At 36.6% G+C, this 15,629-nt stretch overlaps 1 protein-coding gene across 2 annotated transcripts in view; it reads right to left on the reverse strand.

The window, feature by feature from the left end:
• Positions 1–15,629, reverse strand: part of SCAPER (S-phase cyclin A-associated protein in the ER) — a 419,465-nt gene that overhangs the window by 236,987 nt on the left and 166,849 nt on the right. For both annotated transcript variants that reach the window (XM_010843297.1, XM_010843296.1), the window contains exon 21: positions 10,514–10,650. In XM_010843297.1, the coding sequence (XP_010841599.1) occupies positions 10,514–10,650 (137 nt within the window). The remainder of the gene's footprint in view (positions 1–10,513; positions 10,651–15,629) is intronic.

The raw sequence follows: 15,629 nt of genomic DNA on the forward strand, positions 1-15,629 counted from the left end.
TTTAAGATTTTCTTTGTCATTATCGCCCAGTGTTTGATTATGTGTCATAGCGTGGATCTCTGCATTTCTTCTACTTTGAGTTTGTTGAACTTCCTGGATCTGCAGATTCATATACTTCATTAAATTTGGAAAACTTTCAGATATATTTCTTCAAATGTCCTCTGCCCTTTGCTCTCTCTACTCCCCTTCTGGGATGCCCCTTATGTTTATGTTGGTATGCTGGGTAGTGTCCCACAGGTCTCTGACTTTTACCCATTCTTTTTTCTTTCTCTTCTATAAAAAGGATAATCTCAATTAATAGTTTTCAAGGTCACCAATTCTTTCTTCTACCTGCTCAGATAACCTGATGAACCCTTCAAATAATTTTTCATTTCAATTTTTGTACTTTACAGCTACAAAATTTATTAGTTCCTTAAAATTTTTTTAAATCTCATTATTAACCTTTTCCAGTTGGTTAGATATCATTCACATGGTTTCCTTTACTTCTCTGAGTACATTTAAAATTTTTAAAGTCTTTGTCTAGGAAGGCCAATGTCTGGGCTTCCCCAAGGACACTTTCTCTTAATTCCTCCCCCGCAAAGTATGAGCCAATTTTCTTTTTCTTTGCATGCCTTTTCTTTGCAACTTTTCCTTAAGAACACACCTCTGTATTTAAAATGGATACCCAACAAAGACCTACTGTATAGCACATGGAACTCTCCTCAATGTTACATGCCAGTCTGGATGGAAGGGAGGTTTGGGGGAGAATGGATATATGTATATATATGGCTGAGTCTTTTCACTGTTCACCTGAAATTATTACCACATTGTTAACTGGCTATACCCCAATACAAAATAAAGTGTTTAAAGTTACAAAAAAAAAAAATCAACGCCATATTAAAAAAGCAGATATTTTAAGCATTATAATGTGGCAACTCTGGAAATCAGATTCTCTTTTCTCTCAGGGTTTGTTTTTGCTTGTTGTACATTTGTCTAGTGACTTTTCTGAACTAATATTCTAAAGTTTATATTCTTTGTCATTATGATCCTTAAAGTCTTGGTTCCATTATTTTAGGAATCAGCTAGCGATCCAAGAGATTTCTTTGAATACCATAAATAATAACAACAAAGAGTCCCAATCTAGTATTTGCAGATGAGCTGTGTGACTGTGTTGCGGCAAGCCAACAAGACACAGTCAGGCAGATTACAACACTGTCTTAGCCCTCACTTCCTGCTTGCATAAAAGCCTGATGGTCGGGTAGGGAAAAGACTCCAGGGTTGTCTTGGGTCTTATCTAATCATGTACCCAACCCTGGGGATACATGTGGCCTTCTAGATTTCTGAGTATGTGGGAGATTTTCAAAGCCTTTGTTTCCCAAAGCATCTTAATCCTCAACCTTTCCCTGCAAGTTTTTATTAGTCAATTATTTATACTAGTTGTATATCCTTGTACTTGTGTGCTGTGCTTAGTCACTCAGTCATGTCCAACTCTTCGCAACCCCATGGACTGTAGCCCGCCAGGCTCCTCTGTCCATGGGGATTCTCCAGGCAAGAATACTGGAGTGGCTTGCCATGCCCTCCTTGCACTAGGTATCATCAATTAATACATTTGCCTTCATATTGTTTTGACAATTATCCCCAGGTAACCTCCTCAACTCTGGAAGAATTCTGAGTTAGGCAAAAGAAGGACAACCTCTTAAAACTAACCTTTCAGAGAACCATCAGAGAGGTCAAAACAGCTATGGTTCTTTGAGTACAAGATCTGCTCTTCTCCAGTATTAGATACCTGTAACAGGGATGCAGTTGATTGTCTTCAAAGCTTCTGCTGAGTTGGGAAGTTGAGATATGCTCAGGGCAAGCTAAAATGCCACTACCCTCTTTTATGGACTTCCCTGATGGCTCAGACAGTAAAGAATCTGACTACAATGCAGGAGACATGGGTTTGACCCCTGGGTCAGGAAGATGCCCTGGAGAAGGGAATGGCAACCCATTCCATTATTCTTGCTTAGAGAAGTCCATGGACAGAGGAGCCTGACAGGCTACAGTCCATGGGGTTGCAAAGAGCTGGACACGACTGAGCAACTTTCACTTTCACTCTCTTTTTAAAAGTTGAATTATAGTTAATCTATAATTTTGCACAGCAAAATGACTCAGTGATACATATAAATGTATTTTTTCTTTTTCAGATTATTTTACATTATTGGTTATTACAAGATATTGAGTACAGTTCCCTGTGCTATACTGTAGATCCCTGTAGTTTATTTTATATATAATAGTATGTAAACATTAATCTCAAACTACTAATCTATTCCCCCCACAAGTACCCCATTTGAAAACCGTAAGTTTCTTTTATATGTCTGTGAGTTCCTTTCTGTTTCATAAGTAAGTTCATTTGTATCATTTTTTTTAGATTCTACATATAAGTGATAATGAGATTTGTCTTTCTCTGACTTATATCACTCACTTAGTATGATAATTTCTAGGTCCATCTGTTGCTCCAAATAGCATTATTTCATTCTTTCTTTTTTTAACTGAAGTATAATTGCTTTCCAATGTTGTGTTAATCTCTGCTGTACAATGAAGTGAAATAGCTATCTGTATACATATATACCCTCCCTCTTGATCTTCCTTCCCTCACATTCCACCAACCAAGTCATCACAGAACACCAAGCTGTGGTGTTCTATACATCACGTTCCCACTACCTATCCATTTTACACATGGTGGTGCACTTATGTCAAACTTAATCTCTCGGTTCATCCCACTCTCCCCATCCCCCACTGTGTTCACATGTTCTTCTCTACATCTGCATTTCTATTCTGCCCTGCGAACAGGTTCATCAGCACCATTTCTCTAGACTCCACATATATGTGTTACTATATGATATTTGTTTTCCTTTAACTTATTTCACTTTGTATGATATATTCTAGGTCCATCCACATCTCTACAAATGTCCCAATTTCATTCTTTTTTACGGTTGATTAAAATTCCATTATATATATGTATCACATCTTCTTTATCCATTCATCTGTCAATGGAAATTTAGGTTGTTTCCGTATCCTGGTTATCGTAAACAATGCTTCAGTGAACCCTGGGGTACATGCGTCTTTTTCAATTATGGCTTTCTCAGTTATATGTCCAGCAGTGGGATTGGTAGTGGGTCATATGGTAGTTCTATTTTTAGCTTTTTTAAGGAAACTACATTACTGTTCAGGAGAAGGAAATGGCAACTCACTCCAGTATTTTCCAGAATCCTGAATCCTGTGGACAGAGGAGCCTGGTGGGCTGCTGTCCATAGAGTCAGACATGACTGAAGCAACTTAGCATGTATGCATACACTGGAGGAGGAAATGGCACCCCACTCCAATATTCTTGCCCAGAGAATCCCAGGGACAGAGCAGCCTGGTGCAAATATTTTCTCCCTTTTCCTCTTGTTTATGCTTTCCTTTGCTGTGCAAAAGCTTTTAAGTTTAAGTAGGTCCCATTGGCACCCCACTCCAGTACTCTTGCCTGGAAAATCCCATGGACGGAGGACCCTGGTGGGCCGCAGTCCATGGGATCGCTAAGAGTTGGACAAGACTGAGCGACTTCAATTTCACTTTTCACTTTCATGCATTGGAGAAGGAAATGGCAACCCACTGCAGTATTCTTGCCTGGAGAATCCCAGGGACGGGGGAGCCTGGTGGGCTGCTGTCTATGGGGTCGCACAGAGTCGGACACGACTGAAGCGACTTAGCAGTAGCAGCAGCAGGTCCCATTTACGTCAAAAAGTGTTTTTCCTATGTTTTTCTCTAAGAGTTTTATAGTGTCAGGTCCTACATTTAGGTCTTTTATCCATTTTGAATTTAATTTTGTGTATAGTGTTAGGGAATATTTTAATTTCATTCTTTTACATATAGTTGTTTAGCTTTCCAAGAAACATTTATTGAAGAGGCTGTCTTTTCTCCACTGTATATTCTTGCCTCATTTGTCATAGATTAGGTGACCACAGGTGCATGAGATTGTCTCTGGACTTTTCCTTCCTGCATCATTGACCTTATTTTTGTTTTTGTGCCAGTACCATACTGTCTTGATTACTGTAGCTATGTAGTATAGTCTGATGGAGCCTGATTTTTCATTTTCCAAGATTGCTTTATCTATTCAGGGTCTTTTGTATCAAAATGCAAATTTAAAAATTTTTGATTCTAGTTCTGTGAACAATGTTACTGGTAATTTGATAAGAACGGCACTGAATTTGTAGATTGCCTTGGGAAGCACAGTCATTTTGACAATACTGACTCTTCCAATCCAAGAACATGGTATATCTTTGCATCTTCTTGTGTCATCTTTGATTTCTTTCATCAGTGCTTTATGCTTTTCACAGTATAGGTCATTTGCCTCCTTAGGCAGATTTATTCCAAGGTACTACTTTTGATGCAATGATAAATGGGATTGTTTCTTTAATTTCTCTTTCTGATTTTTCATTGTCAGTGGATGGAAAAGCAATAGATTTCTGTATATTAACTGTGTATGCTGCAACTTTATCAGATTCACTGATGGACTCTAGTAGTTTTCTGGTACCATCTTTCTCTATGTATACTATGATGTCATCTGCAAACATTGACAGTTTTACTTCTTTTCCAGTTTGGATTCCTTTTTCTTCTCTGACTGCTAGAGCTAGGACTTCCAAAACTATGCTGAATAAACATGGCAAGAATGGACACCCTTGTCTTGTTCCTGATATTAGAGGAAATGCTTTTAGATTTACACCACTGAGTATGATGTTAGTTATGGGTTTGTCATATGTGGCCTTTATTATGTTGAGGTAGGTTTCCTCTATGCCCACTTTGTGAAAAGCATTTTTTATCATAAATGGATGCTGGATTTTAGCAAAAGCTTTTTATGCATCTACTGAGATGATCATAATGGTTTCTACTCTTGAATTTGTTAATATGTTGTATCACACTGATTGATTTAGGGATGCTAAAAAATCCTTAAATCCGTGAGATTAAACCCACTTGATCTCCTTTTAATGTATTGTTGGATTCAGCTTGATAGAATTTTGTTGAGGATTTTTGCATCTATGTTCATCAGTGGTATTGGCCTATTATTTTATTTTGGTCTCATATTGGTAACAGGGTGGTGGTGGGAAGGCAGATATTTTTAAGAAGAACAAAATGCCCTGGCATATTTCAAAACAGCTCCTTATTCCCTGCTGGAAGCAAAAGCATTTTGCTGTGATACTCACTTTGAGAACCTGATCGAGCTCTTAGAAGTGAAGTAAACAGAAGTGTGGGGATCTTGTGTAGTTCTGACTCCCATATTCATCCACCTTGAACATCTGGAGAGTCATCAATTATAGCTCAGGTTTTCCTACCCCAGTACTGATTTCCACAGAGGTTTCTGCTCTTGTTACGTTGTGATTTTCTCTATTTGCTTATCTGTCTGTCCAATTTGGAAGGCTGCATCCTACACTGGTACTTCATGTATCTTATGCATCTAAGAAGAGCTGCTGATTTTTCACTTTTTTCACATTTTTACCTGTTGTTAGGATGGAGTGAGTGGTGATTTCCAAGCTTCCTATGTGCAGGACTAGAAATCAGAAGTATAATGGAATAATGTATGCAACTTTGTGTTAATAAATTCAACAACTGCTATGAAGTGGACAAACTACTTGAAAGATACAAAATACCAAAACTGAAGAAGAAATACAAAGTATGACTTCACTGATTATATACATAATTTAAATAAAAAACTAATTCTAATCCTATAGAAACTCCTGCAGACACAAATAGTTTTCAACCCACTTAAGCAAGCCAACATTCTCTTGATTACAAAACACAAAGATATTGTAACTACAGATCGACATACATCACGAGCATAAATGTACCAATCTTTTACAAACAGTTATCAAACTTAATCTAACAATATACAAAAAAATTATATATAATGAGAAAATGGGGCTTATTAAAAGAGTATAAGGTTGACTTAACACTCAAAAGTCAGTACAGAGTTATATACCCTACATGGGAATAGGATGCAAATTATATCTCACTAAAGCTGCCATAACAAGTCAACATAATGCACCAAACTGATAAAAATGAAAGAGTGCATTTTAAGAGATGTAGAAAAGGCATGTGAGAATATGGTATATCAATCTAAGAAAAAAGCAATCAGGAAGTTAAGAATAGAATAAAGCTCCCTCCATCTGAGAAATGACATCTACAGAAATTGTAAGGTATGATGTTATAGCTAATATAACGTAATAGTGAAAACTCTACTGCTTTCTCCCTAAGATCAGCACCAAAGCTTCTGTTTCGTATTTTGTAGAAGGTGCAACACAGTGCAATAGACAATAGAAAAAAATAAACAGTATACTAAGTAGAAAAAAACAAATAAAATTGACTTTATTCTGATATGTTTATGTACATAAAGAAATCTTATAAATTTATAAAACTATTAGAGCTCATAAGTCTATTTGGAAAGGTCCCAATAGCTAGTGAATATACAAATAGTAATTCTGTCTATATGTTCACAACAAAAAATATTACAAATATAATTTTCAATAGAAACAAAAACTTAAAATATTAGGGATAAATTTAATGAAGTATTTGTAAAGCATTTAAACTGAAAATTACAAAAAACTACTAGAAAAATTACATAAGCTCTAAACAAATGCAGATACATATCTCATCATGAATTGGAAGATTCAAAATTATCAGGATATCCTTTCTTCCTAAGCTTATCTACAGATCAGTGCAATGCCAATCAAAATCCCAAGAGACTTTTTAATTTTAGATAGTAAAAACTGGTCTTAATATTTTTGTAAAAATGTAAGACACTGGAAAAACAAAACTTCAAAAAGAAAACAAAGTTGAAGACGTCTATTGCTTTATCTTAAGACCTACTACAAAGCTACTGTAATCAAGACAGTGTGAAAAGGAACAAAATAATGGAAGAGAACAGACCAGAAGCAGATTCAGACTTCACGGGGTGATTTATATTTTTTATTAGGTGTCAAAATAGAAAAGCAGGGTAGAAGAGGAGAGTCCAGAAACAGACTTACTCACATAGGGGAGATTCTCTTTTTTTAACCAAAGTATTAAAACATCGTAATCGGAATGGAAATCTTTTCTGTGGATAGTGTTGGAATCACTGGCTGGCTATACAGAAAAATAAACCTGGACCTATTCTTCATATTATACCCACTAATTTGTTTGAGCCGGATCATAAATCTAAATGCCAAAACTAAAATTACAAGGCTTCTAGAAAAAAAAAAAAAATGAAGGCTTTTTAACCTTTGGTCAGACAAAAATCTCTTAGAACCCAGAAAGCATAAAACCTAAAAAGAACATATTGATAAAATAGATATCATCACGATTAAAAATACATTTGCTTATCAACAGCTATTGCTAACAAAATGTATAGCCAAGCTCCAGATTCAGAAAAAAATTCACATAACACATAACTGGCAAAGAACATGTAGCTAGAATATATAAACAACTCAAAGATAAAATGACAAACAACTCAACTTTTAAAATGGGCAAAAACCTTCAAAGACACGTCATAAGGGAAGATACGAGTGGTGAAAAATTACATGGAAAGATACTCAATACATATTATTAATCACTAAGGAAGTGCAAATTAGAATCACGAGACACAACTATGCTAAAACTGGAATTAAGATTAAAATTTTAAAAATTAAAAATACCAAGTATTGACAAATGTTGAGCTACTGGGACTCCCCCAGGTTGCTGATGGAAGTGTAAAATAGTACCACCACTGTGAAAAAAATGTGGAATTTCAGTTTTAAGTATTTATCCAAGAGAAAGGAGAATGTAAATACACCTAAAGACTTGATAGGTTAATTTACAAATGCCAAATAAGTGAAAACCCAAATGTCTATTAACAGATGAACAGATAAAAATTTATGGAATATGCACACAATGGTATGAAATGAAATGAAAAAAAAAACAAACTACACACAAGTCAAAACACAGATATATCTCAAAAATGGTATACAGCTGACCCTTGAACAACACGGCATTGAACTACGTGGGTCTACGTATACTTGGATTGCTTTCAATAGTAAACACCACAGTACTACACAGTCCCCAGCTGGCCAAACCCGTGGAGGTTTAACCAACAGAGGAACTGCAGAAATGGAGCACCAACTGTCAGTTATGTGTGGATTTTTTGACTGAATGGACAGTCAGTGCTCCTAACACTCTCATTGTTCAAGGATCAACTGTACTTGGTAAGAGAAGTCAGCCACAAAGGCTTCGTTTGTATGTATTTCTAGAATAGGAAAAACTACCCTATGAGGATAGAAAGCAGGTCAGTGATTACCAAGAGCCAAGGGTGGTGAAAGCCTGACTGGAAAGAGACACAAAGACACTGTGAAACAATCAAAGGCTCTTACACATGATACGTGAGTATGCAGGTTTGACAAAACTCAACAAACTGTATTAGCGATCTCTACATTCACTTACATAAATCATACTGCAATAAAAAAAATTATTGATATAGGTATGTAAGCATAGAAGGATACGTATATGCCAAAAAATTAGCAGCATCAGAATTATAGGATTTTTCCTATAATTTAAAAATTTCCTTTAATAACCTAGCATTACTATATATATATATATCAGAGCCTGAAGGACAGCCTCACTGAAAAGGTTAACATTTCAGCAAAGATCTGAAGGAGGTAACAGTGCTAAGCTCTACGGATATATGTGGGAGAGCTGTCCAGAAAGAGGAAAACTGGAGTGTAAAAGCCCTGAGGCTTTGAGAAGAGAAGTGACATGATCTGACATGTTAACAGGTTCACTTTGGCCAGCATGTTTAGAATAGACTGTGAGAAGCCAAGGACAGAAACAAAGAGACTAGTCAGGGAAGTACTGCAATAATCCAGGTGAGATATGACGGAGGCTTGATTGAGGGGGGAGGTAGTGATGCTAGAGAAAGAGTCTCTGAATGTACTTTACAGCAAAGCTAACATGATTTGCAGTTAGGCTGGATGAGACGTGGGAGAAAGAAAAAGGTCAAGGACAATTTCAAGGGTTCTGGCATACACAACTAGAATAGACTTACCTGGTTATTAATACAGAGAAAACTAGAAGGAGAGGTTTGGAGGGGCAGATGCAGAGAAGAAAGCAGGAACTTGTTTTGGATACACTAAATTTGAGTACAACTGAAGAGATATAAAACCAGTAGTCATCAACAGGTGGAGAATACAAACACCTGGTGAACTAACCAAAGGAATGTGTACATAGAGGAATAAGAGAAAGGTCCAAAGAATGGACTCAATACCATTTCTGGAGGTCAGCAAGTTCTCAGCATAAACTAGAAACGAAGGCCAGTAATACCCTAAAGTATATACTCTAAAACTATTCTTAGAAACTTCAAGGAACTACAAAAAAAAAAAAAAAAAAAAAACCAACCAAAAAAGCCTTTTCTATTCTTTGCTTGAATGAGTACTCTCAAGTTTCCACTGATTATGTAAGATGAAATGGACATCTTCTTTTAATTACAATCTGAAATTGGAAACTATAGAGAGATAATACCTGTTCACCATTATTCTAGACCTGTATTTCTATAATTCCATACGTCAAGCTTCTCTTTTTCTAACCATTTAGGAATAAAGGTGCAACAATATATTCAGACAACCTTTCTTCAAATAGCAAAGAATTATTTTCTAAGGAGGAACTACATTTGTGTCCTGGAACAAGACTCATCAGTCATCAGATGATGCTCAGAGCTTGTGAGGTAATGATGTACTACACAGCTGTGTGATCCTCAGATGTCACTTTGGAGGCTGATGATAAACTACAGGTCTGACAACTCACTTTCCATTTCAAGATATTTCTTGAACTTTCTCTTGTTGTGACAGGCAACCAAATTGATTAAACCTAGTCATGGGATTTGACACTACAGCCAGCAGACTTCTATTTGTTGATTGCTATTGATTTTCTTTGATACTTCATTTAAAAATCAATAGTTGGAAAGAAAAATAGGCTTGGTTTACACATACTTAAACATACTATTGTATGCTGAAGGAGGCACAAGTTTGGCAGGGCTTTGGCATCCAATTATAAGAAGAGCTCTTAACAGGTGAAAGCAAGGGCTTTAGATCGATATTCAGTTTTCTTTCTCAATCAAAGAAAGTGGCTATAAATTAGGCTCATCAGTATTATTTTCAAGGCTTTCTTGAAGCAAACAAGTTTAAACTTTTGGAGAGGGGCAGAGAGTCTTCCTTGGATTTACATTAAAAATGATACACCACTAAAACTTTTTCTTTGTTTTTAAGCACATTTATAGTTCCTGAGGGCTTCCCTAGTGGCTTGGTCAGTAAAGAATCCACCGGCAATGCACGACACTTGGGTTTGATCCCTAGATCAGGAAGATCCTCTAGAGATGGAAATGGCTACCCACTCCAGTATTCTTGCCTGGAGAATTCCATGGACAGAGGAGTCTGGTGAGCTACAGTCCACAGGGTCACAAAGAGTCAGACATGACTGAGAGACTAACAATTTCACTTTTTTCTTTTCATGGTACCTGAAGTTCATCCGTGCTTTTATCTTTTTGGCTTTCTTCTTATTTTTCTGCCGCTCTTCTCCATCTTTCAAAGGCTCTGGTGGAGCTGTACTTTCAACCACAATGTCAATAACGTATTTCTTTAAGGAAAGGTGCTCCTGCAATATAAATAAATGAAATAATAATTAAAAACAACATGGCACTGCTACAGACTACAGTGAATAGAAAAGAATACACAGATGAAAGTAAAAGTAACCTCTATGAAATACTGGCTTCAAAAGTTGCTTTGGTAAACACTGAAGAAATCATTTTACTTGAGACTTTCATGGACCTGTCAAACTTTGCTGCACATCAACTGAGCTAAATGCTAAGGATACAGGGACATACTCAAGTGCCCTGCAACCCCACACTGCAGTAGGAGAGGTAAAATACCATACTCTAATCTGTAAAACCCAGCTTGGTACTACAGGAGCTCAAAAGGGAAACAAGATCACTTGGGCTAATGAGGAAAGATTTTAAGAAGGAAGCACCATGTCTGCTATCCCTTGAAGGATGGATTGAATTTGAACATATGGATATTGGGTATGTGTGTGTTTGTTTGGGCTGGTAGTTGCGAAAGGTGGCAGGAAGGAGAAAGGAGTAGGGCATCCCAGAAAACAGGCAGAGGTGAGAAAGCAGAATGTGGCTAGTGGCAGCAGAAATTTGGTCTGGCTGAAGTACACAGAGTTTGGCCCCACTTCCCTCCTTAGCCATCTTGGATTTTATGGCACCTCATTATTATTACTCTCCTGCATGTACACAACTCCCCTGTCCCTCTATTCTTCTTTCATACCTGCATGGAAAAATCTCAACCCTAAATCTAACTCTTTCTCTACTTTGTACTCATAACTGAGCAGATTAATATGGCTATAATTACAAACCATGGTGACAAGATCTCAGTTTAAATTTATGACCTTACACCTCAAATGGGCTCTAGAACTGCCAGGCCATCGAGCAGCCTTAGTCTACTTTGTCTACATTCTCCCTCCTAGAAATTACTTTAGACCCTCTCCTTAAATTTCCAACATCATTAGAACTGTAGATCACTTCTTCCTCCCTGACACACTTTCTTCACTAGGTTTCTAGATAACACACTCTCCTCCTAACTCCAGCTGTACCTTCTAAGTCTTCTTTGCTGGATCCTTTCCTCTTCTTGATGGATAAATATTAAACATCTCAGACTTATATTCATAACTTCCTTCTTCTCTATTCAAACTTATTTATCAAGTACAGTGACTTGAAATATCATTCACAGAGGCAATTCCCAAATTTTTATCTCTAATCCGGACTTCTCCCCTGAACTCTATTCCTATCAAACTATCTACTGAAAATCTCCACTTAAGTGGAGTATTTCCAATATAAGCATTTCCAAAATAATACTCTACAACATAGCTCTTATGCTGCTAATATACATTAAAAATTGACCTTACGGTGTTTAGTAAGTGGTGCCACTATTTGCATAACTGCTCACATCTAATACATCAGTAAATCCTATCAGCTCTACTTTCAAATATACCCATATTAATCTCAATCCAATCACTTCTCCCCACCACCATCACTTAATCTAAGGCTTCCTCATAGCTTTCATTTGCATTATGAAATAGCTTCTTAAATATTCTTCCAGCTTCTATGGTCTCAAAATCTTTTATTTACAAAATCAGCAATTTTAAAAAATATAAATCACATCATATCATTCCTCTTATCAAAATCTTGCATTCTCATCACCTTCAGGGTAAAATCCAAAGTCCTTATCACAGTCTACTAAACCCCACATCATCAACTTCTCTGACCTCATCTGACATTACTCTCTCTGTTGTTCACTCCACTGTGGATGGAGTGGGCATATTAAACAGTAGAACTGATAGGGTTTACTTATAGATTAGGTTGAGCAGTTGTGCAGTTACTGAACACTCTAACAGCAAATTTTATGTATACAAGGAGCATAAGAGTTTTGTTGTAGAATGTTATTCTGGAAATGCTTATGGTGGAAACACAAGTGGAGAGTTTCAGGAGACAGTCTGATATAGGAGTGGAGTTCAGGATGCTGTTGTTCTTCACATCCATCAGGAATGGTACTGCCTCAAGACTCTTGTTACCTTAGCCAAGAATATTCTTCTCCAGGTACTTGCATGGTCTCAGCTAAAATGAACATTCAACCTTACATAACACCATTATTTGCCATCTTCTTATTTTTCTTCATAGGACTTGTTTATCATCAGTTCCTGATATCAATATTCATTTGTAATTTCCTGCATTAGAACATAAGTTTCATGAGGGCACTGACTTTGTTTTGTTCAGTGATGGTTCGGTATCTGGTACTGTGCCTGGCATACAGTAGGCACTCAATAAGTACAGGTTAAATGAATGATGAAACGAAGGTAACAAGATGTAATACAATATCTGTGGTCAAATGAATGAAGTCAAAACATACAAACTTTCAGTTATAAGATTAAGTAAATCTTCAGATTGTAATGTACAACATAGTGAGCATAGTTAACACTGCTGCTGCTAAGTCGCTTCAGTCGTGTCCAACTCTGTGCGACCCCATAGACGGCAGCCCACCAGGCCCCACCGTCCCTGGGATTCTCCAGGAAGGAACGCTGGAGTGGGTTGCCATGTCTTCCTTCAATGCATGAAAGTGTAAAGTGAAAGTGAAGTCGCTCAGTTGTGTCTGACTCTTAGCGACCCCATGGACTGCAGCCTACCAGGCTCCTCCGTCCATGGCAGGAGAAGCATTTTCATTTCCTCCGTCCATTTTCTAGGCAAGAGTACTGGGGTGGGTTGCCATTGCCTTCTCCGTAGTTAACAATACTGTATTGTATATTTGAAAGTTGCTAAGAGAGTAGATCTTAAAATTCTCATTACAAGAAAAAAATTATAACTCTGAGTGGTCATAGACTGTAACTAAACTACGGTAATCATTTCACTATATACAGATATATAAAACATTGTTGCATACCTAAGACTAACACAAATGTCCTATGTCAATTATATCTTGATAAAAAAGGGCAAAAGTAGTATTCTGAGGGCTTACTATACAATGTACACTGAGGTAAGTCCCTTACATATGATCATTGATTTAGTCCTTTGAACTACACTAAAAGGTATATATTGTTATTACTTTCATTTTAACTATTAGGAAACAGACACAGAATCAAATAACTTTCCTGAAGTTAGAAAGTCAAGATCATGATGATTAGCAGTTTTGTAGATAGTAGTGATACAGCCTAATTTAAATCCAGACAATATGATTATGGAGTATATATTTTTGGCTAGTACTTTAGAGATATGGTTAGAAAATGAGTTGAGCCATAGAGTTGTGCTTATTATGAAACTTCTGTGCTTAGTGAGGTCAGAGGGAAAAAGCCAAATCCTGTATATTTTCTCTTCTATATGGAATCCCCCAAATAAAGCAAACAAATGGATATAATAAAACAGAAACAGACTTACAGTCACAGAGAACAAACTAGTGGTTATCATTGGGAAGAGGGGTAAGAGAGGAGCAAGACAATGGAAGAGAATTAACAGGTACAAACTACTAATTATTAAATAAATAAGATCAAGGTTGCAATGTACAAGATAGGGTATATAATCAGTGTTTTACAATAACTTTAAATGAATATAATCTATAAAAATACTGAATCACTGTGTTGAACAACTGAAACTAATATAACGCTGTAAATCAACCATACTTCAACAAAAAGCAGAAACTTTTCAAATCATAAACTTACCAAAACAGTAAAACAAAATCACCCCAACCAAAGGTGGAAAATATTCTCAAAAGTGGAAGTAATTATTTTCACTGATCAATTAGGCCTGTTGTACACAACATCTTTATACTTTGGCACTAAACAAAGGCAATTACTTAAGTGATAAGTATATATAATATACATATACATGCAACTTGAAAAAATAACCTGGGTCTCAAGTCAAATGAAAGCAATCACATAAGTAAATAAAGAAAACTCCCTTAACATATATAATAAAGATACATAACACAAAGCAAGTCATGTAAAACCACCATCCAAGTTATCATTTATTAAATACTTGCTGTGATCAGCAAAGGGCTAAAGTCTTCACAACCCTATAGAAAGGTGGGAAAATGTTTATATTTTACAGATGTTTAACAAAGGTTCAATATTATATTCATGATCATAAAACTCAAGTTCAAAAGGGCTTCCCAGGTGGCGCTGGGAACTCGCCTGCCAATGCAGGAGACATAAGAGGCATGGGTTTCATCCCTGGGTTGGGAGGATCTCCTGGAGGAGGGCATGGCAACGCACTCCAGTATTCTTGCCTGAAGAATCCTATAGACAGGGGAGCCTGGCAGGTTACAGCTCACAGCGTCGCAAAGAGTGAGACATGACTGAAGCAACTTAGCATGCACACATGCAAGACCAAGCTTTTTTCCCACTCCACATTCCCTCCCTCTAACATTGCTCAAGTGGGCTAAGTCTCTGACATCTAATTTCTATCACCGCACTAAGGAAAAGGAGTATTTTAAATGACATTTTTAATTTTGTGAAATGCTTAATTATACTATTTTCATTTGCGTACAAATGGTATTTACATATCTAATAGAATCCATTAACGGTCTAAAATGTAGACATTACATAGAAAAATTTGGATTCCATCCGGAACTAACAAAAACTGCCATCTTTTTAAAAGACGTTACAATAACACTCACAGTATGCATCATGCACTCTCATTAACATTAACTTTTTAAAACAATCTCAAACTAAAACCAAATGAGAATACATTTCTATTTCTGTTTGACTTAAATTTTTTCCTAATACAAATCAACACGTTAATCATAAAAAATAGTGAATTAAGTCTAAAAGAGAAATGGCGATACAGTATATTAACGCATATATATGGAATTTAGAAAGACAGTAACAATGACCCTATATGAGAGACAGCAAAAGAGACACAGATGTAAAGAAGAGACTTTTGGACTATGTGGGAGAAGGTGAGGGTGGGATGATTTGAGGCATAGCATTGAAACATGCATATTATCACATGTAAAACAGATGACCTGTGCAAGTTTGATGTATATGAAGCAGAGCTCTCAAAGCCGGTACCTGGGGACAACCCAGAG

This window comes from Bison bison, unplaced genomic scaffold, assembly GCF_000754665.1.
Source record: "Bison bison bison isolate TAMUID 2011002044 unplaced genomic scaffold, Bison_UMD1.0 scf7180017864181, whole genome shotgun sequence".
Taxonomy (NCBI): Eukaryota; Metazoa; Chordata; class Mammalia; order Artiodactyla; family Bovidae; genus Bison; species Bison bison.